The sequence below is a fragment of the Phacochoerus africanus genome, chromosome 6 (genome assembly GCF_016906955.1).
Source record: "Phacochoerus africanus isolate WHEZ1 chromosome 6, ROS_Pafr_v1, whole genome shotgun sequence".
Classification (NCBI taxonomy): domain Eukaryota; kingdom Metazoa; phylum Chordata; class Mammalia; order Artiodactyla; family Suidae; genus Phacochoerus; species Phacochoerus africanus.
This window is the reverse complement of record NC_062549.1, coordinates 124,437,644-124,463,172: the sequence shown is the minus strand read 5'-3', so window position 1 is coordinate 124,463,172 and position 25,529 is coordinate 124,437,644. Positions and strand designations below refer to the sequence as shown.

The 25,529-nt window shown below is 36.6% G+C and overlaps 1 protein-coding gene across 7 annotated transcripts in view; it reads left to right on the top strand.

Annotated features, from left to right (window-relative positions):
• The window catches only part of MTF2 (metal response element binding transcription factor 2), a 66,070-nt gene that overhangs the window by 22,919 nt on the left and 17,622 nt on the right, over positions 1-25,529 (top strand). For 3 of the 7 annotated variants that reach the window (XM_047785284.1, XM_047785287.1, XM_047785288.1), the window contains exons 2-9: positions 13,671-13,869; positions 13,990-14,071; positions 18,877-18,972; positions 19,207-19,307; positions 19,696-19,844; positions 21,979-22,074; positions 23,879-23,947; positions 24,773-24,896. In XM_047785284.1, the coding sequence (XP_047641240.1) occupies positions 13,671-13,869; positions 13,990-14,071; positions 18,877-18,972; positions 19,207-19,307; positions 19,696-19,844; positions 21,979-22,074; positions 23,879-23,947; positions 24,773-24,896 (916 nt within the window). Of the gene's footprint in view, positions 1-13,670; positions 13,870-13,989; positions 14,072-17,766; positions 17,930-18,876; positions 18,973-19,206; positions 19,308-19,695; positions 19,845-21,978; positions 22,075-23,878; positions 23,948-24,772; positions 24,897-25,529 lie in introns of those variants that run through there. The other 4 variants (XM_047785289.1, XM_047785285.1, XM_047785286.1 and 1 more) reach the window with 3 other exon arrangements.

The following is a 25,529-nucleotide window of genomic DNA, read 5'->3' as shown; positions in this document are numbered from 1 at the left end:
CTGGAAGTTTGTATTTTGATCCCCTTCACTCATTTTCTCACCTTCCTTAACCCCACTCCTCAGAGCTGGCAACCACTAATCTGTTCTCCATATTCATGAGCTTAATTTTTGTTGTTGATGTTGTTTTAGGTTCCACATTTAATTGAGATCATATGGTGTTTGTTTTTCTTTGTCTGATTTATTTCATTTAGCCTAATGCTCTCCAGGTCCATCCTTGTTACAAATGTCAAGATTTTATACTTTTATATGGCTGAACAGTATTCCATTTTACACCCCCCCCCCACATTTTTTTTATCCATTCATATATCAGTGGACACTCAGGGTGCTTCCTTGTCTTGACTGTTATAAATAATGCTGCAGTGAACATGGGGGTACATACATCTTTTTGAGTTAGTGTTTTCATTTTCTTCAGATAAATGCCCAGAAATGGAATTGCTAGGTCATATGGTAGTTCTGTTTTTAATTTTTGAAGACCCTCCATTTTGTTCTCCATAGTTGCTGCCCCAATTTACGTTTGTATTAGCAGTTCAATACTGATGATTTGTTGCCCTTTCAATAATGGCTGTTCTAAGAGGTGTGAGGTGATATCTCATTGTGTGATTTACATTTATCTGCTGATTAGTGATGTTGAGCTCCTTTTCTTGTACCTGTTGGCCATCTGTATGTCTTCTTTGGAAAAATGTCTATTCAGATCCTCTGGTCAGTTTTTAATCAGATTGTTTGTTGTTTTTCTGTTGAGTTGTTTGAGTTGATTATATGTTTTGCATGTTAATCTCTTATGAGATATATAACTTGAAAATATTTTTTCACATTCTGTAGGTTGCCTTTTCCTTTTGATGATTTCATATGGAGGTTTCCAGGCTAGGGGTCAGATTAGAGCTACAGATGCCAACCTCTACCACGGCCACAGCAACACAGGATCTGAGCCACGTCTGCGAACTACACCACAGCTCACGGCAATGCCAGATCCTTAACCCACTGAGTGAGGCCAGGGATCAAACCTGCATCCTCATGGATACTAGTCGGAAATGTTACCACTGAGCCACAATGGGAACTCTCTGTACAGAAGCTTTTTTGTCCTACTCGTTTATTTTTGCTTTTGTTGCCTATGCTCCTAGTGTGAAATCCAAAAAGTCATTGCCAAGGCTGATATCAAGGAGCTTACAGCCCCTGTTTTCTTCTAGGAGTTTTATAGTTTTTGGTCTTACGGGTATTTAATCCGTTTTAAGTTAGTTTTTGTGTATGGTATAAGATAGTGGCCCAGTTACATTCTTTTGCATGTGGCTGTCCATTTTCTTCAACACTGTTTTTTGAAGAGACTATCCTTTCCCCATTATATATTCTTGGCTCCTTTGTTGTAAATTATGTGACCATATGTACATGGGTTTATTTCTGGGCTGTTTTATTCCATTGATCTATGTGTTTGTTTTTATGCCAGTACCATACTGTTTGGATTATTATAGCTTTGTGATATAATTGCAACACAGCTTGAAATCAGGAAGTGTGATTCCTCCAGCTTTGTTTTTTCCTCCTAAAATTGCTTTGGCTATTTGGGGTCTTTCGTGGTTCCTTATACATTTTAGGATTGTTTGTTATATTTCTGTGAAAAATGCCATTGGAATTTTGATAGGGATTTTATTGAATTTGTAGATTGCTTTGGGTAGTAGGGACATTTTCACAGTACTAACTCTTCTAATCCATGAACATGGTATATTTTTCCATTTATTTATGTCTTCAGGAATTCCATCATGGCTCTGCGTAAACAAATCTGAGGATGCAGGTTTGATCCCTGGCCTTGCTGGTGGGTTAAGAATTGGGTGTTGCTGTGAGCTGTGGTGTAGGTTGCAGATGCTGCTTGGATCTGGTGTGGTTGTGGCTGTGGCATAGGCCAGTGGCTACAGCTCCAATTCGACCCCTAGCCTGGGAACCTCCATATGCCATGGGTGTGGCCCTAAAAAGACTTAAAGAAAAAAAAAGAATATTTGTGTCGTCATTGTCTTTCATCAGTGTCTTAGAGTTTTAGTGTACAGGTCTTTCTCTTTCTTAGTTAAATTTATTCCTAGGTATTTTATTCTTTTTGAATTAATTGTAAATGGGATTTTGTTTTTAAACTTCTCTTCCTGATTAGTTCTGTATTTGTATATAGAAACTCGGGTTTTTGTTTTTATTTATTTAGCTTTTTTTTTTAGGGCTGCACTTGCAGTATATGGAAGTTCCCAGGCTAGGGGTTGAATCCTAGCTGCAGCTGCTGGCCTAAGACACAGTTACAGTAATGTGGGATCCAAGCTGTGTCTGTGGACCTACACCACAGCTCATGGCAACACTAGATCCTTAACCTATTAAGTGAGACCAGGGATCAAACCCATGTCCTCATGGATCCTAGTTGGGTTCATTACCACTGAGCCACAATGGGAACTCCTGGAACTGATTTCTATATGTTGATTTTATATCCTATAACTTTATTGAATTCATTTATTAGTTCTAGCAGTTTTGTAGTAGAATGTTTAGAGTTTTCATGTCATATGCAAATAGAGTTTTACTCTTCTAGTGTCGTGTCATATGCAAATAGAGTTTTACTTCTTCTTTTCCAATTTGGATACTTTTTATTTCCTGACTAATTGCTCTGGCGAGGACTTCTAATACTATGTTAAATATAAGTTGCAAGAGTGAGCATCCTTGTCTTGTTCCTGATCTTAGAGGAATGTCATTGAGTGTGATATTAGCTGTGGGCTTGTTGTATATGGCCTTTATTATGTTGAGGTGCATTCCCTCTATATCCACTTTGTTGAGAATTTTTATCATAAATGGATTTTGAATTTTGTCAAATGCTTTATCTACATCTATTGAGATGATCATATGGGTTTTTTTTTTGTCTTTTTGTCTTTCTAGGGCCACACCCACGGCATACGGAGGTTCCCAGGCTAGGGGTTGAATCAGAGCTGCAGCTGCCAGTCCACGCCAAAGCCACAGCAACGCGGGATCCGAGCCGGGTCTGCGACCTATACCACAGCTCACGGCAACGCCAGATCATTAACCCACTGAGCAAGGGCAGGGATCGAACCCCTCAACCTCATGGTTCCCAGTCGGATTCGTTAACCACTGAGCCACGACGGGAACTCTGATCATATGATTTTTATTCTTTGTTAATACTGTGTATCAAGTTGACTGATTTGTGCGTGTTACATCATCCTTGCATCTCTGGAATAAATCATACTTGACCATGGTATGTGATCTTTTAAATATATTATTGCATTCAGTTTGCTCATATTTTGTTGAGGAGTTTTTGCATCTGTATCCATCCGGGATAGTTTTCTTTTCTTGTGACAGCTTTGACTGGTTTTAGTATCAGGAAATGCTGGTCTTGTCAAATGAGTTTGGAAGGGTTCCCTGCTCTTCTTTTTTTGGAAGCGTTTGAGATGGATTGGTATTAATTCTTTGAATGCTCAGTAGTTTACCAGTGAAGCCATCTGGTCCTGGACTTTTGTTTGTTAGGAATTTTTTAAAAAATTACTTAGTCTTTGTACTAGAAATCAGTCTGTTCAGATTTTATACTTCCTTGTGATTCAGTCTTGGTAGGTTGTATGTTTCTAGAAATTTATCAGTTTCTTCTAGGATGTCCATCTTGTTGGAATATGATTATTCATAGTAGTCTCTTATAATCCTTTGTATTGCTGTGGTATCAGTTGTAACATTTCTTTCATTTCTAATTTTATTTATTTGAGTCTTTTTATAATTAAGTCTAGCCAAGGGTTTGTCTATTTTATCTTTTCAAAGAACCAGTTCATAGTTTCATCGATCTAATTTATTGTCTTTTTAGTCTCTATTTCATTTATTTTTTTTCTGATCTGTGTTATTTTCTTCCTTCTTCTGACTCTGGCCTTTGTTCTTTTTCTGATTTCTTGAAGTGTAATATTAGGCTGTTTAATTAGAGATTTTTCTTGTTTTTGTAGACCTGTGTTGGTATGACCTTTCCTCTTAGAACTGCTTTTGCTGCATCCCGTAAGTTTTGGTATGTTGTATTTCCATTTTCGTTTGTCTTATGGTATTTTTTTTTTGTCTTTTTGCTATTTCTTTGGGCCTCTTCCGCGGCATATGGAGGTTCCCAGGCTAGGGGTTGAATCGGAGCTGTAGCTCCCAGCCTATGCCAGAGCCACAGCAACGCAGAATCCGAGCCGCGTCTGCAACCTACACCACAGCTCACAGCAACGCCGGATTCATAACCCACGGAGCAAGGGCAGGGACCGAACCCGCAACCTCATGGTTCCTAGTCGGATTTGTTAACCACTGCGCCACGACGGGAACTCCTTATGGCATTTTTTGACATCTCTTGTTTTTTTCTTTTTTGAACTATTTGTTTTTCAGTAGCATGTTTTTTAATCTCCAGATAATTTGTAAATTTTCCAGTTTTTTTCCTTGTAATTGATTTCTAGTTTTATACCATTGCAGTGGGAAAAAACTATCCTAAGGGACACAGAGGGGCATTCCATAATGGTAAAGGAGTCAGCACAAGAGGATGTAGTATTTGTAAATAGTGAAACACCCAAATATGAGCACCTGCGTATATAAAGCGAATATTAACAGACCTATAGGGAGAAAGCAATACAGTAATAATAAGGGATTTTAATATCTCAGTTTCATCAATGAGTAGATCATCCAGACAAAAAATCATGTAGGAAACACTGGCCTTAAATGATCCAGATGGACTTCATAGATGTCTGCAGAACATTTGATTTGAAAGGAATGGAATACACATTTTTCTCTTCCATAATGTGTTTCAGGTGTACATGGAGCATTCTCCAGGATGGTTTATACATTAGGCCACAAAATAAGTCTATTTTCTTTTCTAATGTAGGTATTTTAAGACATAAGTACTGTGTTAGTTGCATCCTAAAAGTTTTAATGTATGGTGTAATTGTTCAGTTCAGAATATTGGGTAATTTCCATTATGATTGCTTCTTTGGCCCTTGAGTTATTTAGAAGTACTTGTCTTGATTTTTTAAACTTTTAAGTTATATTTCTTACTGATTTTCAGTTTTATGTCACTGCAGTCAGAGAACATAAGCGATATGATTTTATTGCTTGAAACTTGTTGAGATGTTTTATGGCTCAGTATATGATCATTGTTCATAAAAATACTTTGTCTAATAGCTTTCTTTGATGAAACACAGATAATCATGATACTGTTTTCCTCCTAATTTCCCCTCATACTCTTCTCCCAGTTTCCCAAGTTGAAAACCTAGGAGTTATTCTGAATTCCTCCTTTGCTTTTAAATTAAGTTAATTCTTGATACCTGTTCACTCCACTTTTAGAATTATTTCTTAATATGACTCATTCTATGTTTATTAAAATAAAAATCTTAGAAAATGTTAAGTATATAAACTAGGTTACTCAGCCCTACTACATGGGGCTTTTTTTTTTTTTTTTTATCTTTTAACCTACTCTAACTTCTTCACGGCCCTGATTCATGTTACTCTTTTCTTGTTCATAGAGTGTAGCAGGTTTATTAGGGTTTTCATCTTTTGTCTCCTTTGATAGCATTTATTTATTTGTATGTTTATTCATTTAGCCAATGTTGAGAACCTATTATGTGCCAGATACAGGGGAATAAATAGCAGTGAACTAGACAGAGAGGCAAGCTCTTTGATTGAGCCTTCATAGCTTGGGTCTTTTTTATTTGTGCAATGTCCAAAGATATTTGCTACTTCCTTTATTATAAATTGAGCTGTAACTTTTTTTTTTAGGGCCACAACTATGGCATATGGAAGTTCCTAGGCTAGGGGTTGAATTGGAGCTGCAGCTGTCAGCCTATGCCACAGCCACAGCAACGCCAGAGCTGAGCCACTTCTGCAGTCTGACACCACGGCTCATGGCAATGCTGGATCTTTAACCTACTGAGCAGGGCCAAGGATTGAACCCACATCCTCATGGATACTAGTCAGGTTCATTTCTGCTGAGCCACAGTGGGAACTCCTTGAGCTGTAACTATACTGAAGTTTTGTTCCTAGAAAAGTGTGTATTGTCTTGGGACTTTGCTTATACATGTTCCCTGGGCCTGCAAAGCCCTCTTTAAGTTCATCTGAAAGTTTACTACTTTCGGGTTAATAGCTGAGTATTGATGAAGTCTTTACTCACCTTTTCTCTTCTTGCTGGATAATTAGAAATTGTGTTTTGAGTCTGTTCGTTATATAATTTGTTTCCCCACTTAGTCCCTGTTCCTTGGTGTTTTGTCATATGTTCTTATTTTTCTCTCTTACTACCTAGCCTATTACCTGGCACATAGCAGCATTCAACAAATATTTGTTGAATGACCACAGCCATACAATTTAAATGTTTTCCTTAACATTCATTGGCCTCTTCTTCAGAATGGTTTGGGGATGAGACTATTTTGGTTGCTCAAATAATCCAGTTAATTAAAAAGTATATTCATTCTAAGATACCAATTTTCAGCTATTAGCAGCTTGGGAGATCAAAGTGTGTGAGTAAGTTGTTTATAATAAAGCTGCATTTTGCCTGTAATCCATTATAAATGGGAAGTACAATTCCAAGTCAGCCTGTCTGTAATTTGTCATGTCACTTACTTGCAGTGTTCCTAATACATTTTATCTACTTTAATGGTTTCAAAATTTAAGCTTGTGCTCTCGTTGAATATGTTTCTTATCAGTGTTGTACAGCTATAGGACTAAGGTGTCTACTGATTCTGAGCCACTAGTAGCAAATCCTAGCAGTCCTGGCCAGGTGAGGAATGGGAGGATAACACGTACAGTTGATGTTTGTATCTTAAACAGATGAACATTACTCACTCACACCTACTTGTCTGACCCTTCAGATAAAGAATGTGGAGGGAGTTCTGAAGACCTTCATATTTTGGCATTTAGAGGTTTCCAGCTTAAGTGTTGCCTTTCCAACTAACAAGCCTAAAGCAAAGAGCATTACTAAGTCCTGTGTCAAATATGAAGAATTCTCATACAAGTTCTTATAATCTCAATCCTTATTTATTTATTTACTTATTTTGGCCTCTCCCACACATGCAGAAGTTCCTGGGCCAGGGATTAAACCTGAGCCACAGCAGTGACACTACCAAATCCTTAACCACTAGGCCACCAGGGAACTCCTAACCTCAATCTTAAGTAAAAGTAGACAACTAAGGATCACTGAATACTTGAGGAAAACCTGCTGCGTGAAAGGAGAGCCCAGGAGAAACAGAAGTAACGATTCCTGTGTAAGTAGATAATAGAAAGGGTTTACTGAAAGCTGAACAAGTACTATTGAAAGAGTAGACACATCCTTATGAATTTTGAAGACATTAATGATAAAAGAAGATCATTGATAAAGGAAAAATAGCAGTAACCTACCAAGGAGGAAAAATCAGAGTGGCATCAGATTTTTCTTCAGTGCTGAATGCTGAATGTAGAAAAGGAATACCATCAATCATCTGAGGGAGAATTATTTTCAGCATGTAACTCTGTATCACTTCATTTGCAATTGTGTTATAAATTTTGTTTCTGTTTCTATCAACACATTTGGAGGATCCTTCCATGTTTTTGAGTGTATGCTCTACTTTTAGGATCAGAACTATATTTTACATTTTCTAGTTAGATTTCAAGTTTTATATTTTCCTTTATGTCTTTGATCCATCTGGAGTCACCTTTTTGTGTATTGTGAATTAAGGATACAACCTTTTCTCCCTTTAAGTGAGCCAGTTTCTCCAACAGTGTTTATTAAATAATACATCCTGTCTGTACTGATTTGTGATATCATGTTATTTATCAACTTCCTGTAAGTGGATCTGTTTTAGAGATACCTGTTCTATTGCATTGGTGTTGTTATTTCTTACTGTTGAGTACAGAAAAATTTTTCTCTGGGAGTTCCCGTCGTGGCGCAGTGGTTAATGAATCCAACTAGGAACCATGAGGTTGCGGGTTTGGTCCCTGCCCTTGCTCGGTGGGTTGACGATCCGGCGTTGCCGTGAGCTGTGGTGTAGGTTGCAGATGCGGCTCGGATCCCTCGTTGCTGTGGCTCTGGTGTAGGCCGGTGGCTGTGGCTCCGATTGGACCCCTAGCCTGGGAATCTCCATATGCCGCGGGAGCGGCCCAAGAAATAGCAAAAAAAAAAAAATTTTCTCTGGAATATGTCACAGTATGTGATAGGGCAAGTCTTCCCCTGTTTGTTTTTCCTATTATTGTTATTATTTTTTCTTTTTATGGCCATACCCACGGCATATGGAAGTTCCTGGGCCAGGGATTGAATCCAAGCTGCAGCTTTGGCAACCCTGCATCTTTTAACGTCCTGCACCAGGATGAGGATCAAACCTGCACCTCTGCAGTGACCCAAGCTGCTGTGGTCAGATTCCTAAACCACTGTGCCACAGCGGGAACTTCTCTTCTTTGTTTCAAAAATTGACTTAGCTATTCTGTTAGTTTTCTGAAGTGTTTGGTCTCAAAAAATCCTGCTAGGGTTTTAATTGGAATTGCATTGAACTTATATGATAAAGATTACCCAGTACTGTGAAATTTAGCTTGTATCAACTCCATTTGGGAGAAGTAGGAGTATTCTAGACATGCTTAATATCCTATAAAAAGAAAAGTTATGGACTGGAGGGTTAATGGGTGTTGGGAAGAGCATTCATAACCCAACAGCAAAGGTACAGAGCTTAAGAAAAGGGCAGGTGGGCCAACTCCTTTATTGTATCTTGGTTTTCTTTTAAATTTCTCAGGTTTGACTTATACATATGAGAGTAGCCTAGCCTTGATGCAAGATGAGAGATACAGCTTTGTGGCTATTGACCATAATCAGCTGAGTACCTAGAAGTACTATTCTCCCAGTCAAATAATCTGTTTATCAAGATAGTTTTACAGTATATTAAGTGGGGAAAATATTTCCAACATGTATAATAACAAACTATTACTACCCATAATATATAAGACGCTCTTGAAAGTCATTATGGAAAGGGTTAACATTTCGGTTTAAAAAATAGGCAAAGAACATTAACTGCAGTTTCTAGAATATGTACAAATTGTTAACAAACATTAAAAAAATCTCCTCAATAATAGAAATATAGGTAGAAATTTGTGCGTGTGTGTTGTCAGCAAAAGGATAATGCTCCTTGTGGATAAAGTGTGGGCCGTCAAGTACTACTCTGATAGTGTCAGAGTGTTAATTGCTACCATTTTTGAGGTTCACTTGACAGTAATATATATCACATTAAAATATATACATAGTATGGGTTTGGAGGAAACAACATTTAAATGAAACAGTACTCTTCATGAGATGATAATTGAAACTGTTGGTGAATATCTGATGGTTGATCATACTTCGTCTACTTTTGTATGTATTTGTAATTTTCTACAATAAAAAGGAAAAATGTGCATATTATTAGATAAGATAACTATTCTTCATTAATTTATCCTATATGGTGTTTGGAGCAATTTAAAAATAAAACATAAAAAGAGTTCTGGTGTGGCTCAGCAGGTTAAGAACCCAACTAAGATTGATGAGGATGTGGATTTGAACCTTGGCCTCAGTGGGTTAAGGGTCTGGCATTGCTGCAAGCTGTGGTGTACGTTGCAGATGTGGCTCAGCTCCCATGTTGCTATAGCTGTGGCACAGCCAGAAACTGTAACTCCAATTTGACCCCTAGTCTGGGAACTTGCATATGCCATGTGCCACAGCCACAGGTATATGCAGGTTCCCAGACTAGGGGTCAAATGGATCTGAGCCACATCTGCAATAATTTTTTTAAAAAAGTAAAAGGATGGGAGTTCCCGGTCTGGCTCAGCAGATTACTAACCTGGCTAGTATCCATGAGAATGTGGGTTCTATCCACAGCCTCGCTCAGTGGGTTAAGGATCCAGCATTGTCGTGAGCTGCAGCATAGGTCAGGGATACGGTTTGGATCCCACGTTGCTGTGGCTGTGGTGTAGGCTGGAAGCTGCAGCTCCAATTCAACCCCTAGCCTGGGAATGGCCCTAAAAAGACAGACAAAAAAAAAAAAGTAAAAGGATGAACTTTTTATATTGCTTGTAATAGTAAAACATTGGAAACATCTAAAATGTTTCTTACTTGGTTAATAATTGGAAAGTAACTTAACAGCTGATAGATTTTCTTTACATTTATACAGATGGACATTGCATTGTCTAAGATACATTGTTATGTGAGGAAAGCTATAGAGCCTTAAATATAATATTCCACTTTATTAAAATATATATTGATTTATATCTACATATTAGTATATGCATAAGAATAATCAGGAGATTAACAGTTTTCTTTTGTGGGAGGATGTAAGGTGGGGGATTTTCACTTTTGAATATACATTTCTTTGTTATTTGTTTAACCACCTGCATGTTTACTTTTGTAATCAGAAAGGAAATAATACATGGCAATTTATATTTGTTTATTTAGAGTGTGGCTTTTATAATGTGATCCAAGGGTCCTTTCATGGGGTCTGCAAGGTCAAAACTCTTTTTCATGGTAATACTAAGGTGTTATTTGCTTTTTCCACTGTGTTAACATTTGTATGAGGGCGTAAAAACAATGTTTGGTCACACTGCTGTGTGCCTTAGCATGAAACAAGGTATCAAACTGTACTAGTATTATTTGTTTTTATTTTTATTTTTATTTTTTTGCTTTTTTGTCTTTTTAGGGCTGCACTCGAGGAATTTGGAGGTTCCTAGGCTAGGAAGACGAATCAGAGCTGCATAGCTGCTGGCCTGTGCCACAGCCACAGCAACACTGGATCCTTAATCCACTGAGCGAGGCCAGGGATCAAACCTGCGTCCTTGTGGATGCTAGTCAGGTTCATTAACTGCTGAGCCAATGGAGGAACTCCAGTATTCTTCATTTTTGACTACTCATGGTAAAACGAAATACACACATGCATGTATGCACACACAGAAAACTATTTCACTTAACATTATTAATGAAACATTATTTTCACTAAATCTTGAGTTTAGGTTTTTAAGTGTAATGAAATAGGAAGTATATATAAGGCATTTATGCTGAACTAGTAGCTTTTCCATGGGTCCCTGTTTTTACTTGAATCAGTGGTGATATGGTAGATAAGTAATATAGTAGATATTTTCTTGAAGTGACACATTAACTTCACTTGTATTGCCATTTTTCTTTATTTATTTCGGTGGCTTAGAGCTATTGTCTGATGTCATTATTTAAATACAGTTTTGTTCCCACCACCTGCTATTGTTAAATATATTACATTCCTATAGATTAACAGGTCTGACAATATGATCATAAACATATTGTTTCATATACTTCCTTAGAGGAAGTAAGCGTTTATATTGTCTTTTGTAATTACTTAATTACCTTTTTTCCAGTATTCTTTGTTTTTTTATTGTGTGTATACCTGTGTGTGTGTTTGAATTTCTACTTGATTTCAACCTTCCTTTATATTTTGTTAAGTAGCTCTGCTAGCAACAAATTCTCTCAGTCATTGTTTATCTGGGAATATCTTTGTTCCACCTTCATTTTTGAGAGGTCGTTTTGCTGGATATAAGATTCTTGACATTTTTTTTTTCTTTCAGCACTTTGAATATGTCATCTTACTGCCTTTTGGCCTTCATTGTTTCTGATGAGAAGTTAATATTACTGAGATTTCCTTGCATGTGATGAGTTACTTTTCTCGTTGCTTTCAAGATTTTCTCTTTGGCTTTAGCCTTTTCACTGTGGTATATCTGGATGTAGATCTCTTTGCATTTATCCTACTTGGAGTTTGTTTAGCCTCTTGGATTTATAGATTGATGTTCTTTTAGCAAATATGGGAAGGTATTAGTAATTACTCCTTGGAATATTTTGAAAATGCAGTGTATCTTTCAAACTGAAATGCTATACCTCTTAAACACTAACTTCCTACGTCTCCCTCTTTCCAGACTCTGGCAACCACCATTCTACTTTCTGTCTCTATCAATTTGACTACTTTAATTACCTCATGTAAATGGAATTATACAATATTTGTCCTTTTTGTCTGGTTTATTTTGCTTTAGCATAATGTCTTCCAGGTTCATACATGTTGTAGTTTGTGACAGAATTTCCCAGAATTTGTGGATTTCTAGGTATTGAAAATTGGTATTCCCAATTAGAAACATTTTTATTTTCCCCCACTTGTTTTGTTTTTACTTTTATGCTGCTTTTGAACTCTCATCTATCTAGTTTTATATATTATTGTATGTTTAATTAGTAAAACAAATCTAAATTGAGAAAATGAAACCAAATATATACTGCTTTATTACCTTTAAGGAAGTTGATAGTGGTATGCAATAACTAACATGAAAGTTACAGTTAATTCTGGAGTATGTAATTTTGGGGGTATTTGCTTAAAAATGTAAATGATATTACAATTGGCTTCTCATTTGAGTATGATTTTGTGAAATTGGTGGCTCGCAACTTTTTTTTTTTAAACTCCCAGTCTGCATTTTTGAGGGAGTGTGACATATTCCCATCAATAAACGAGGATTAATTCAGTAGTGATTCCTGGAGGAGGTCACGACAACACTTCCAGTGAGTTGAATATACCCGGTTACCCATAGTCACTGGTTGGTGTGTTTTAACTACTTGTGCCACAATCTTCTTTTCTCTTTTTTTCCTCTTTAGAGCTGCACTACAGCATATGGGAGTTCCCAGGCTAAAGGTCAAATTGGAGCTACAGCTGCCTGCCTATACCATAGCCACAGCAACACGGGATCCGAGCTGCATCTCGAATCATTGGATTCATTTCTGCTGTGCCACAATGGGAACTCCCCGGCATAATCTTTTTAAAAAAATTTTTATTGAAGTATAGGGAGTTCCCCTGTGGCTTAGCAGGTTACTAAACTGACTAGTATCCATGAGAATTTGGGTTCAATCCCTAGCCTCGCTCAGTGGGTTAAGGATCTGGCATTGCCACGAGCTATGATGTAGTTTGCAGATGTGGCTCGGATCTGGCATTGCTGTGGCTGTGGTGTAGGCACGTAGCTGCAGCTCTGATTTGACCCCTAGCCTGGGAACTTCCATATGCTGCAGGTGTGGCCCTAAAGAGAAAAAAAAAATTATTGAAGTATAGTTGTGTGGACATCTAAAACACATTTACTGTGTTTTAGATGTCCAGTAGAATGATTCAGTTTTATACACACACATTTGTATATATATTTGTTTCCAGATTCTTTTCCATTATAGGTTGTTACAAGATAGAATATAGTTACCTGCGCAATACAGTAGGTCCTTGTTGTTTATCCATTTTATATATAGCGGTGTGTATCTGTTGTCGTAATCATTTTTATTTTTTATCAAGTACTTATGAAATTATGCCATGCAACTTCTTTTAGTTTAAACCCAACTGTGAGATTTAAGGCATCCTTTGGTCCTGACCATGGCCTCCCCACTTAAAACTTAAAGGTATCATTTTGGTGGTAGCTGCCCTGGATATATTACCTTGCAGTGGTTGCTCGATCCTGACCCCACTTAGGGCTAACAATGAATGAATATTGAGAACTGCTACCATTTTGTTTTAAACGTCTTTGTTTCTGGAGTTTTTGTGATGTGAGGTACTTGTTGTTTTTTTTCCCCTAAATTTAAGATTTTTAATGAAGAAAAATTTTTGATTAATACATGAAATATATTATTGATATAAAATAACCTCTATAAGGAAATTAGTCTCATATATGGCTTTTTATTTCTTAAACAGAGACTCTACAGGGGCAGGTAATTCACTGGTCCACAAGCGGTCTCCTTTACGCCGAAACCAAAAGACCCCAGCATCCTTGACCAAGCTGTCTTTACAGGATGGACATAAAGTCAAAAAGCCAGCATGTAAATTTGAAGAGGGTCAGGATGTCCTAGCTAGATGGTCAGATGGCTTGTTTTATCTTGGAACTATCAAAAAGGCAAGTTCCTTAATGTATCTTTTTTTTTTTTTTTGCAGTTAACTTTTAATAATCTTGAATTTAAATTTTAGTTTTTTTGCTTTTAAAAGAAATCTTCATAAGTTTTCCTCTGTTTTTCAGATAAACATATTGAAACAGAGCTGCTTCATCATATTTGAAGACAGTTCTAAATCCTGGGTTCTCTGGAAGGACATTCAAACAGGCAGGTGCTACTATTTCTCTTGGACATGATTTTCACTAAAATTTTATTTTCTTCAGCTTGTCATTTTCTAGTGTTGTCTGTTTAGTACAGTGTATTAGGATAACTCAGAATCAGTTTTGAGGAGAGGCTAAATCAGTATTCTTCATAGTCTTCAAAGAGTTATAATCTGTATTATAAACCATAAGAACAAGAATTACTGGTAGATTAGAGGGCAGATGTATAAATTCTGATGCACATGTATAAATTCTTGTTAGGACCTTTCTAAGAACTTTGAAAAAAAATTTTTAGCTACTAAAACAAGTAACACTTTGGACTTCATCTTAACTGTTACTTTCCTCTATTAGTCTAAAGTGGTATAGGGAGCTAATGTTTATAGAACATACTATTTGCCAGATGTTTTGGGGAATTAGGACTTATTAAATAGGTTTAGAGTACTAGAAATATTCATTAATAATAGTGGTTTAAAATTATTGCTTAATTACTCTTTTATGTTTAGATGGGAAAACGAGGTTATATTTAGGTGCAAGTAAAAATGAATGTATGTTTTGGTTTGGTTTAGGTATGTTTCTTGTAATGCTTTTTATTTTTGCAAACTGTAATTGCTGAATGCCCTTTGAATCTGCTAAATAAAAGTGTTTTTCCAGGTATCTCTTTCATGGAGAGTCCTTTATATATTTAAAAATTATGAATATTAATAAATATTCACAATCTGAGTATTTTAACAGCATGCTAAAAACCCCACTTTGGGTATTCCTTTTTTTTTTTTTTTTTGTCTTTTTGCCATTTGTAGGGCCGATCCCACGGCATATGGAGGTTCCCAGGCTAGGGGTTGAATCGGAGCTGTAGCTGCCAGCCTACGCCAGAGCCACAGCAACGTGAGATCCGAGCCGCGTCTGCGACCTACACCACAGCTCACGGCAACGCCGGATCGTTAACCAACTGAGCAAGGGCAGGGATCGAACCCGCAACCTCATGGTTCCTAGTCGGATTCGTTAACCACTGCGCCACGACGGGAACTCCTGGTATTCCTTTTAATGGGTTAATGGGCCTGCACTAAGGTGTTTTTATATTTCCTCTTGTAGAAAGGAGAGATAAATTCTTTAAAGTATCTATCGGTTGGGGTTTTTATTTTTGGTTTTTTTGCCTCTTCTAGGGCCATACCCACAGCATATGGAGGTTCCCAGGCTAGGGGTTGAATCGATGCTATAGCCGCTGGCCTACGCCAGAGCCACAGCAACGCAGGATGTGAGCCACGTCTGTGACCTACACCACAGCTCATGGCAACTCGGGATCCTTAACCCACTGAGCAAGGCCAGGGAGTGAACCCGAAACCTCATGATTCCTAGTGGGATTCATTAGCCACTGAGCCGCGACGGAAACTCCCGGTTGGGTTTTTAATTCGAATCCCAATGTGACTTTTTGGTAGGTTATAGCTGTGTTCTATTTCTTGATTTCACTCTTAATTTTTCTTAGAGAATAAAAAAGTTTTGGTATAAAGGAATTGGCATGTTCTAATTGCCGTCTTTATACATATCACTCAGGGATTAGGTGGAGAACTCAATAGCTGTTACTCTAGTAATATGTCTTAAAAGTTTTTATAGTTCTTGAGGCTGATCAATTTAAAGGACTAAATTTATGTTTTGAATCTCAAATTGAAGGATCTGTGAGAAAAGGAATAGGAGGTCTCCAGCAGTAGTGATATTGAACAGATCTATTCCCCTGTACACAGATCTATCCCTTTTCCTTAATTTGTAAATATGTGTCTCTGGTGGAGCTGAACCATGTTATACTGCTTCTCTTCCTCTTCTGTTAACTATGTGTTCCTTTCAGCATTTCAACTGTTTGGTGGTTTCTGTAGTTAAATAGAGGTTTGTCTGTTTTTCTGTCTTCTTCCCTCCCTCCCTTCCAGAAAGGAAAAAGAAAGCCAGTAGTACATAGAGATAGAAAGTGAGGGGGTCTTGTCCAACTTGTGTCCTATCCAGTATATCAGTTCAGTGGTCTGTATTGTTCTTGCCTCACTGGCTCCTTTTACTGTCCTTAGAATTAGGTAGAATAGCCCCTTGGCCATTTCACTCTTTATAACTCTCAGGAAATAGCACACTTGTGACTTGGAGTTTGTGTACAACAGACAAGTACATTGCATTGAGGCAGGTTTCAGTGCATGGTGTAGTTTTAGTAGTTTTCTTCCTGTGAGGAACCTGCTAATAGTTACATATCAGAATAACTTAATTAATTTCACTCATCTAATAAGATTCTTTTTAAAAGTTTACATGAATGGCAACAATTTATAGGCATATTAGTAGACAAAGTGTGCATTGCAGCAGGGAGATATCATGTTAAAGCTGTTAAATATATTTATAAAAAGATTTTAATCTTAATACCTAATACTGTTATGGTTTCTGTGAAAATGATACACTGCTGGTGGCAGTGTATTTAAATATTTATTTCAGGTATTACTTTGACAGTTGCACTAAATGCATAAAAATTTATATGCTTTCATTATACAGCAGACTCATTTGTAGCAGTTTATTCCAATAAATCATAAATAAAATGTATAAAAATTTACTGTAGTTTATTTTAACAGCAAAAAATTTGGCATATCTAAGATAGAAATGGCTTTATAGTCATTTGGATTTAGAGTAAGGGAGACTATAGAAAGCTGCTAAGCTACAAAGAAAGTTTTTTTAAACTTGATGGTCAAAAACTCATATTGGATTTATAAGTAAAGGCAATTCTCTGCTTCCTCAGGATTGTTTCCTGAAGTGAATACATATTGTTTGTTGACTCTACACCCTCTTTTCTGAGGAACTGCCTTCCCCCACACCATTCCATACGTTTAAGTGGGAGTCACTTCAGGCACTTACCCCAGCTTGGGGCTATTGGCCTTTTTCTAGGATGTTGGAGATTTGGACTGAGAGGGTCTAGGCTCAGTCTGGTTGCTCTCCTGATTGGAGCCATAAACTGAGAAACTAGCCAAGTGAACAAAGCCTGGGAGAGAAGAGAAGAGAGAACAAGAAACAAAGCAAAAAAGGAAAAATGCAAAAAACAAGAAAAAAAAATATGGTAGCCTGCATATCTAAGAATAGAGGTGTAATAAATCAAATTTGGTTCTTTCCACCGGATAGACTATTATACAGGTATTAGAAGTTAATAGTTTTTGAAAACTATAGTGTGAAATGCTTTTTTTTTTTTTGTCTTTTTGTCTTTTTGTTGTTGTTGTTGTTGTTGTTGTTGCTATTTCTTGGGCCGCTCCCGCGGCATATGGAGGTTCCCAGGCTAGGGGTTGAATCAGAGCTGTAGCCACCGGCCTACGCCAGAGCCACAGCAACGTGAGATCCGAGCCACGTCTGCAACCTACACCACAGCTCACAGCAACGCCGGATCGTTAACCCACTGAGCAAGGGCAGGGACCGAACCCGCAACCTCATGGTTCCTAGTCGGATTCGTTAACCACTGCGCCACGACGGGAATTCCCTGAAATGCTTTTGATGGAAGAAATTTTTTTTTTCTTTCTTTTTAGCTTTTTAGGACTACATCTGAGGCATGTGAGAGTTCCAGGCTAGGGGTCGAATCTGAGCTGTAGCCACTAGCCTACACCACAGCCACAGTGAACATGGGATCTGAGCCGCGTCTGTGACGAACACCGCAGCTCATGGCAGCACTGGATCCTTCACCCACTGAATGAGGACAGGGATGGAACCTGCATCCTCATGGATCCTAGTTGGGTTTGTTACTCCCTTGATGGAAGAAATATTGCATAGTATTAATGGAAGGAAACATCTCACAATGGAGAGACTGGATACTGGTGTATCTGAATTTGAATCTTAACCTTGATATTCTGTGACTGAGGGTCCTTGGGTTAGTTACTTTTATTTTTCTGAGCCTTAATTCTTCTCTATAAACGGGATATTTATCTAATAAGTTGTAGAGTTAAAATAATATGTATCAAGAGCCTAACAATGCTTGGTTCACAGCACAGAATTTAAATTTTTACTGTTGATATGTGAATAAAGCATGTGTGTTAGTATTTTAACTATAAATATTAAAATTGATAAGAGAATATTGGAAATAATTGTGTTAGAGTGATAAAATTATATTCTAAATTTTGCAGAATAAAATTGTTTTTAGAATAGAAATATTTAAAGAAGAAACAACCTATTCAGGTAAAAAATGTAATTAATAACTGGAACCTCTAACTTTTGTTGCAGTGGGATTTGGTTTAGGGTGTGTTACTGGACATCATATATCCAGGTTTCTGAAGCAAGAGTTCAAATAATTGATGTTCAACCTTTTTTAAAATTAGTAAATAAGAAATGTTTTGCATCGAGAGAGAAAGGAGTCATTGATAGATCTTCCTTGCCTCTTTTCTTTAGTCTCATGATGTTAGGCGGTGTAGGGTGAGTGAATACATGTACATGGGTATGTGCGTGTGATCTGGAGAGTAGTTCTGTTCACCAGTATCCCCTTTGCTCACCCCCCAGGAGAGTGGGAATATTGGAAGTGAGTGGTAGGGGATCCTGCCTGAGAGCAGTTTAAATTATGTCCTCTCCCAAAAAACAGATTCAATCACGAACGTAGATAGTAAGGCATCTTAAGTTAAAGGGGGGAAGAACACATATCGGGAGCAGAGAGATAGTATTTTGTATATAGTACTTTGCCTTGAGAAGATACCCTTATGATCTAGTGAACAGACTTGCTAGCATTGGCTGCTTACAGAGTCAAAAAAGTAGTTTTGTTATATGGAACAATTCTGTTTTTTTAATGTATGTTGACTGTCTTTTTAATGTATATTTAAAATATTTTAGGAGCCACTGGAAGTGGGGAAATGGTCTGTACAATATGTCAAGAAGAATATTCAGAAGCTCCCAATGAAATGGTTATATGTGATAAGTGTGGCCAAGGTAAATGTTAATTGCTTTTAATCTTGTGGAAAAGTTTTGTTATATACTTAACACCTCTGTTAGAGATGAATGATTAAGAATTCTTTACATTGTAACTTAAAGCTGTCATGATAAGTTTGTTCATCATTGTAAATATGTTAATGTAGGAAAAGAATATTAAAATGCCTTCTTAAAATTATGTTGCAGTATTTATTAATAAAATAGAATTTGCTTTATGCTTTTTTTGATATTAAGGATATCATCAGTTGTGTCACACACCTCATATTGATTCCAGTGTGATTGATTCAGATGAAAAATGGCTCTGTCGACAGTGTGTTTTTGCAACAACAACAAAGGTATCTTTTAAGTGTTTTGGGCTAATGCCCTAAATGGAATTTGTAAGGCACTATCAACGTAATGATTGTGTACGTTGAAAGTTTATTTGAGTGAAATGAGCAATCAGTGCTGGGTAGAAAGAGGTGCTGCTTATTGTTTGACTAATGAAGCTTAAGTGACTTGCAGCTATTCTTGCACTTATTTTATGATAGTGATGTTGGTATTGGGGCAGTAGTTTGAAAGAAAAGACAACAAAATAGAGGTTATTATTGGTCAAACAGTTTGTGATATGGTAAGAAATTTAGAGTGGAAAATTCTTTATAAGTTTCAGAAGTGTTTTAAGATTGTAGAATTGTATTTAAAATTTTATCCTTCACTCTTTTAAATAACTTTTTCCCTCTAATATAGAGGGGTGGTGCACTTAAGAAAGGACCAAATGCCAAAGCATTGCAAGTCATGAAGCAGACATTACCCTATAGTGTGGCAGATCTTGAATGGGATGCAGGTCATAAAACCAATGTCCAGCAATGTTACTGCTATTGTGGAGGCCCTGGAGAGTAAGTAAATACACTTATTTGATGCCCTTAGATTAGTTTTTAATTGCTTACATTGTCTGCTTTATTTTTGTTACTGATTGTGGTGGGTGAGTGATAGTGAATTGTAAATGCATGAAAGTATCAATAAAGAGAATGGGAGGGATTAGAAGCTGTAGTTTTATTCATCTTTATCGTTGAATGTTTGCTAAATAAGAGTTCTAAGAATGTTTAGAAATTTACTTTTTTTAAAAATTTGAAAAAAAATTTTTTTTGACTGCACCCATGGCATTTGGAATTTCCTGGGTTAGGGATTGAATTTGAGTGGCAACGCTGGATCTTTTAACTCACTGTGCCAGACTGGGGATCGAATGCACGCCTCCACAGTGACCCAACCCACTGCAGTCTGATTCTTAACCTCCTGTGCTGCAACAGGAACTCCTTAGAAACTGATTGTTAACTTCTTTTTTTTTTTTTAAATGGTTTTTATTTTTTCCATCATAGCTGGTTTACAGTGTGCTGTCAATTTTCTACTGAATAGCAAGGTGACCCAGTCACACATGCATATATACATTCTTTTTCTTGCATTATCATGATCCATCATAAGTGACTAGACATAGTTCCTGTTGCTATACAGCAGGATCTCATTGTTTATCCTATAAATTTACTTTTGAAATATAGTGTCATGATTAGAAAATGCAGTGTTTCTAGTAGACTGACAGTGTATAATGAAGCTATTAGAGTTCTGGATATTATGCTTTTGTTGCAAAGAAAGTTTGTATTACCTCTCTTTGGTCATCCTATCATGTTCTTTTGGCTCATTTTGGGTTTGTAGGTGGTTAAATAAAATCTTTAGTTCTTTTTTTCATACAAGTTGATATTAAGTCAAATTGTGCATCATGTATTTGTACTACATTTTTTAAAATGTTAGTGAATAACTTTACATTTAACTCTATTTAAATTGTAGTTATTGGTTCTTGAATCTTCCTTATCAGACTCCGCGCTTCTCTTAAGACAGGGGGCTGTCTAGGAGAATGCTGGGACATATAAGGTATTCAGTGATGAAAACATGAATAAATGAATATATAAATGAATGAATTTTTAGTTCTTCATTCTACCTTGTCTCTGATCTTATGGAATTTTTATTTGTGGTTTAACATTTCTATAGCATTTCTCAGTTTTTGGTCACCTGTAGATTAAAGAAGCATTCTGTCTGGTTTCTTTAAGTCACTTATAAAAGATACAGTGAACCTAGATATTGATCTTTTTCCTTTTTTCACTTATACTTAGCATTTTAATTTATAGGCATTATTTTATGAAACAGATTGTTCATTGTTCTTTACCATAACTACATGAACTATTTGATATTGCTAGCACTTTAACTGTAGCACCTAACAGAGTACCTGGAACATAGTATTTGTTGTCTTGATGAATCAAAGACCTTAGTAGTAGTTGTTTTGGCTTTGCCTGTATATGGCTTAAAATTAATGTGGGGCTCACTTATTGAGCAAAAGAATTATTTGGATAAAAGGTGTTTTTGGGGTGGCAAATAAGATATTAATATACTAAAACCACGTACTAACTTAAAAGATAGGATATCCTTAGCTGAAGATTCAGTTTTAGGCATCTTGAACTATCTGAAAGAGAAAGTCTGTCACAAAGCCTTTATACCTGGTAGAATCTTAGATTGGATTTATAGTTATGTTAACCAAATTTATTAAATTGCTATACTCCTTTTCATTATAATGAGCAAGAATAATAGAAACACAGTGAAGGCATAAAGTTGCCTGTGATCATTTGTTTTATGGGACAAATAGCTCTATACATCAGAGACCACTGAGGCAATCAATGTGAAAAAAAATCCCATGCTTGACAAAGATCTTTTACTAGTGTAGGAACCAGGCACTTGTTGACTATATGAAATAATAGATGTACCTTTCAAGAGCTTATAAATTCTCATGAATAAAAGAGAGGAGGGATGAAATGGTCAATATTAATAACCTTTTGGGGGAGAAAAAATATGACAATAAATATACCAGAAATGTGTTACTGTAATTATAACTATATTCTGCATGTCACTTTTGTCAAATTTTTTTTTAAAAAAAAAACACTTTACCTCTTAAAGGTAGTAATTTTAATCTTAAATTTTTCCTTCTAGCTGGTATTTAAAGATGCTGCAATGCTGCAAATGTAAGCAGTGGTTTCATGAAGCTTGTGTGCAATGTCTTCAAAAGCCAATGCTATTTGGAGACAGGTGAGAAGAGCATTTGAGCTTTATTGATTTTTTTTTTTTTTTTTTTTAGCTTTTAAAAAATTGTGGTAGGAGTTCCCATCGTGGTGCAGTGGTTAACGAATCCGGCTAGGAACAGTGAGGTTGTGGGTTCGGTCCCTGGCCTTGCTCAGTGGGTTAAGGATCCGAAATTGCTGTGAGCTGTGGTGTAGGTTGCAGACGCGGCTCGGATCCCGCGTTGCTGTGGCTCTGGCATAGGCTGGCAGCTACAGCTCCAATTCGACCCCTAGCCTGGGAACCTCCATATGCCGCGGAAGCGGCCCAAGAAATGGCAAAAAGACAAAAAAAAAATATTGTGGTATGTTTGCATTTTCACATTTCTAAAAGTTTTAATAGTGATTTGTATTGGTTCATGTTAGAAGTAAAATATGGAATAATACACGTATGGAGTTCCTGTGTGGCTCAGTGGATTAAGGATCTGGTGTTGTTACTGCAAGTGGCTTGAGTTGCTGCTGTGGCGTGGGTTCACTTCCTGGCCTGGGAACTTTCACCTGCTATGAGTGCAGACAAAAAAATAAATAAGTACTGAATAATATACTTAAATTATACATAATTTTTAAAAAACATAATTTTTGTGTTTTTGGGTATTGTTACAGAAAACTTAAGTATTTGATCAGTGATTATACTTGCTCCTACTGCCCTGCAGTACTCTGAAGTATTCTCATTGGTACTTTCTCTTAAAAAATCTTAAAGGAATCCTGTGACAGAAAATTGGAAAAGGCCACAAAATGTTGATGCACACAATTTATACCTTAGATCTAAAGTATTTCTAGAGGTTGATCTGATGTTTTTTGGATTAGAAGAATGTGAAATAGAGTTCTAGGAAGAAAACCTATCAGATAGAGCACTAAATATGACATCAAAAACCTTGGGTTTTATTTTTATTATTTTGTCTTTTTATGCCTGCATATGAAAGTTCCTGGGCTAGAGGTCAAATCAACAATATCAAATCTGGGTTGCATCCAGTTTGCAGCAATACTGGATCCTTGACCCACTGTGTGAAGCCAGGAATGGAACTCACATCCTCATGGACACTGTGTTGGGTTCTTAACCCATTGAGCCACAATGAGAACTCCAGACCCTGGGTTTTAAATCTTAGCTTATGTCACTTATTATCTTTCTGACCTTAGGAAGGTCAGTTTTTCTCCTCTGGGCTTATTTTACCAGATTATTTTGAGCAATGAAAGAGGAAACAGCCATTGCAGTTCTTAGTCCACACATGCCACTAGCAAACTCTTCCTGTGCAGAAATCTGTGTGAACTCTGAAAGTCTTTAATGGTTAAAAAATAGTGCTTCTTCCCCTCCCGGATACAAACTATTTAATTATTTGTCATTACTGGGAAAGAAATTCTTTAAATGATAGTTTCATGATTGAGATTATATTTTGACTTTGTATGTCAGCCCTTATGTCAATTGTAGGGTACGCATTTGCTGAATATTTTAATTAAATGATTATATGTACTCTTTTTTTTTTTTTTTTTGCTTTTTAGGTGGCACTCGCAGCATATGGAGGTTCCCAGGCTAGAGGTCAAATCAGAGCTGTAGCTGCTGGCCTACACCACAGCCACAGCAATCCCATATCCGAGCTACATCTGTGACCTACACCACAGCTCACAGCAATGCCAGATCCTTAACCCGCTGAGCAAGGCCAGGGATCAAATCTGCATCCTCATAGATCCTAGGCAGATTTGTTTCCCGCTGAGCCAGGACGGGAACTCCAATTCACATGTAGTCTTGATTATTCATTGTGTACTTTTCTTTTCTTTAGGTTTTATACATTTATTTGCTCTGTCTGCAGTTCGGGACCAGAATACCTCAAACGTCTACCATTACAGTGGTAAGTACCGACATTTCTATTAGGAACAAAAAGAGCCATATTTTGTGAAACTTTCTGTATACATTTACATGGCTTAAATAAAGATTTGTCCTTTTTTATGCCTGGCTTTCTTTCTTTCCCTGTATTTATCCTCAAGCCTAATGTCTTCCCCAAGGATATCTAGTTTTATTGCTAAAGTAATAAGGTCAGTCAGTTTCTAATGGCATAAAATGTCACTTTCAAATTTTTTAGATCTTGAAAATTCTTACTCAAATTTCTAGTCCTTTTGGGTCTTCAGAATAGCATACAGTAGAAGAGAGAAAATGTCTTATAATGCAAAAAAATTTTCTGCCTCAGTTAAGTAATGCTGGGTATGGAAAGTAAAATGAATAAAATTTTGGAGATTTACTGAAAATGTGTATGGTACATACTTAGACATTTTTGTTAAATGTTTTACATATTTTAGGAAAAGATAAGATTTAACTTCTGAATCAGATAAAAAAGTCTGTTAAAGTATGATCCACTTTGTAGCTTATATATAGTAGTGAGAACACAAAATTTTAGGTTATAAGTTATTTTTTCTTAAAGTCAGATATTCTTTAAGTGCATTTTAAGAAATCAGATATCTTTTAATTTTTAGTTAGTATTCACGTTAAGTTAAATGTTAATGTTTTTCATATGTAATGATTTATTGTGCATATGACTTATGTTAACCCTCTGTTTGCCTGAATACTTCACTTTGGATTTTTTTAATTGCTGGGTTTGTGAAAATACTGTATAATTTTTAAACAGTAACAAAAAACATTGCTTTTGTATATTTTGATTTTTTTTTTTTTTGGATTCCAGGGTAGATATAGCACACCTATGCCTTTACAACCTAAGTGTTATTCACAAGAAGAAATACTTTGATTCTGAACTTGAGCTTATGACATACATTAATGAAAACTGGGATAGATTGCACCCTGGAGAGGTAGGTAGTTTTAGAGCTAACTTCATTAGCTACTTGATGTCTTTTTTGTTTTTTTTTGTGTTTCTTAAAAGCTACTAAGACACTTATGTAAGCCATACATCCAAAGTAGCGTTTTACTTTTAGTTAGGGAGAAATAATTTTGGTAAGGCTGTCAGGATCAGCCCTCATTTCCTGTTGACTATTGACTTGAGGGGGAAAAAAATGTAGGAGGAAGTAATGTACTGGATTTTTCCATTTTCTGAAGTGAAAAATCACTATAGTTAAAGATAGAAGGGAGGGAAGTTCCTGTTGTGGTGCAGCAGAAATGAATCTGACTGGTAACCTTAGGGTTGCAGGTTTGACCCCTGCCTCGCTCAGTGGGTTAAGGATCCAGCGTTGCCGTGGTGTAGGGTGCAGATGTGGCTCGGATCCTGCATTGCTGTGCCGGTGGCTATAGCTCCGATTTGATCCCGTATACCATGGGTATGGCCCTAAAAAGCAAAAAAAAAAAAGAAAAAAAAATAGAAGGGAGGGTATCTTACTTATGATTTCTCTTTCTTTTCGTCTGAGTTTTCTGTAAATTTAGAGATGTAACCAGCAGTCTTCTTTCTTCTCTTGTTGGTATTCCCTTATATATATCTTTGACTTTCAGAA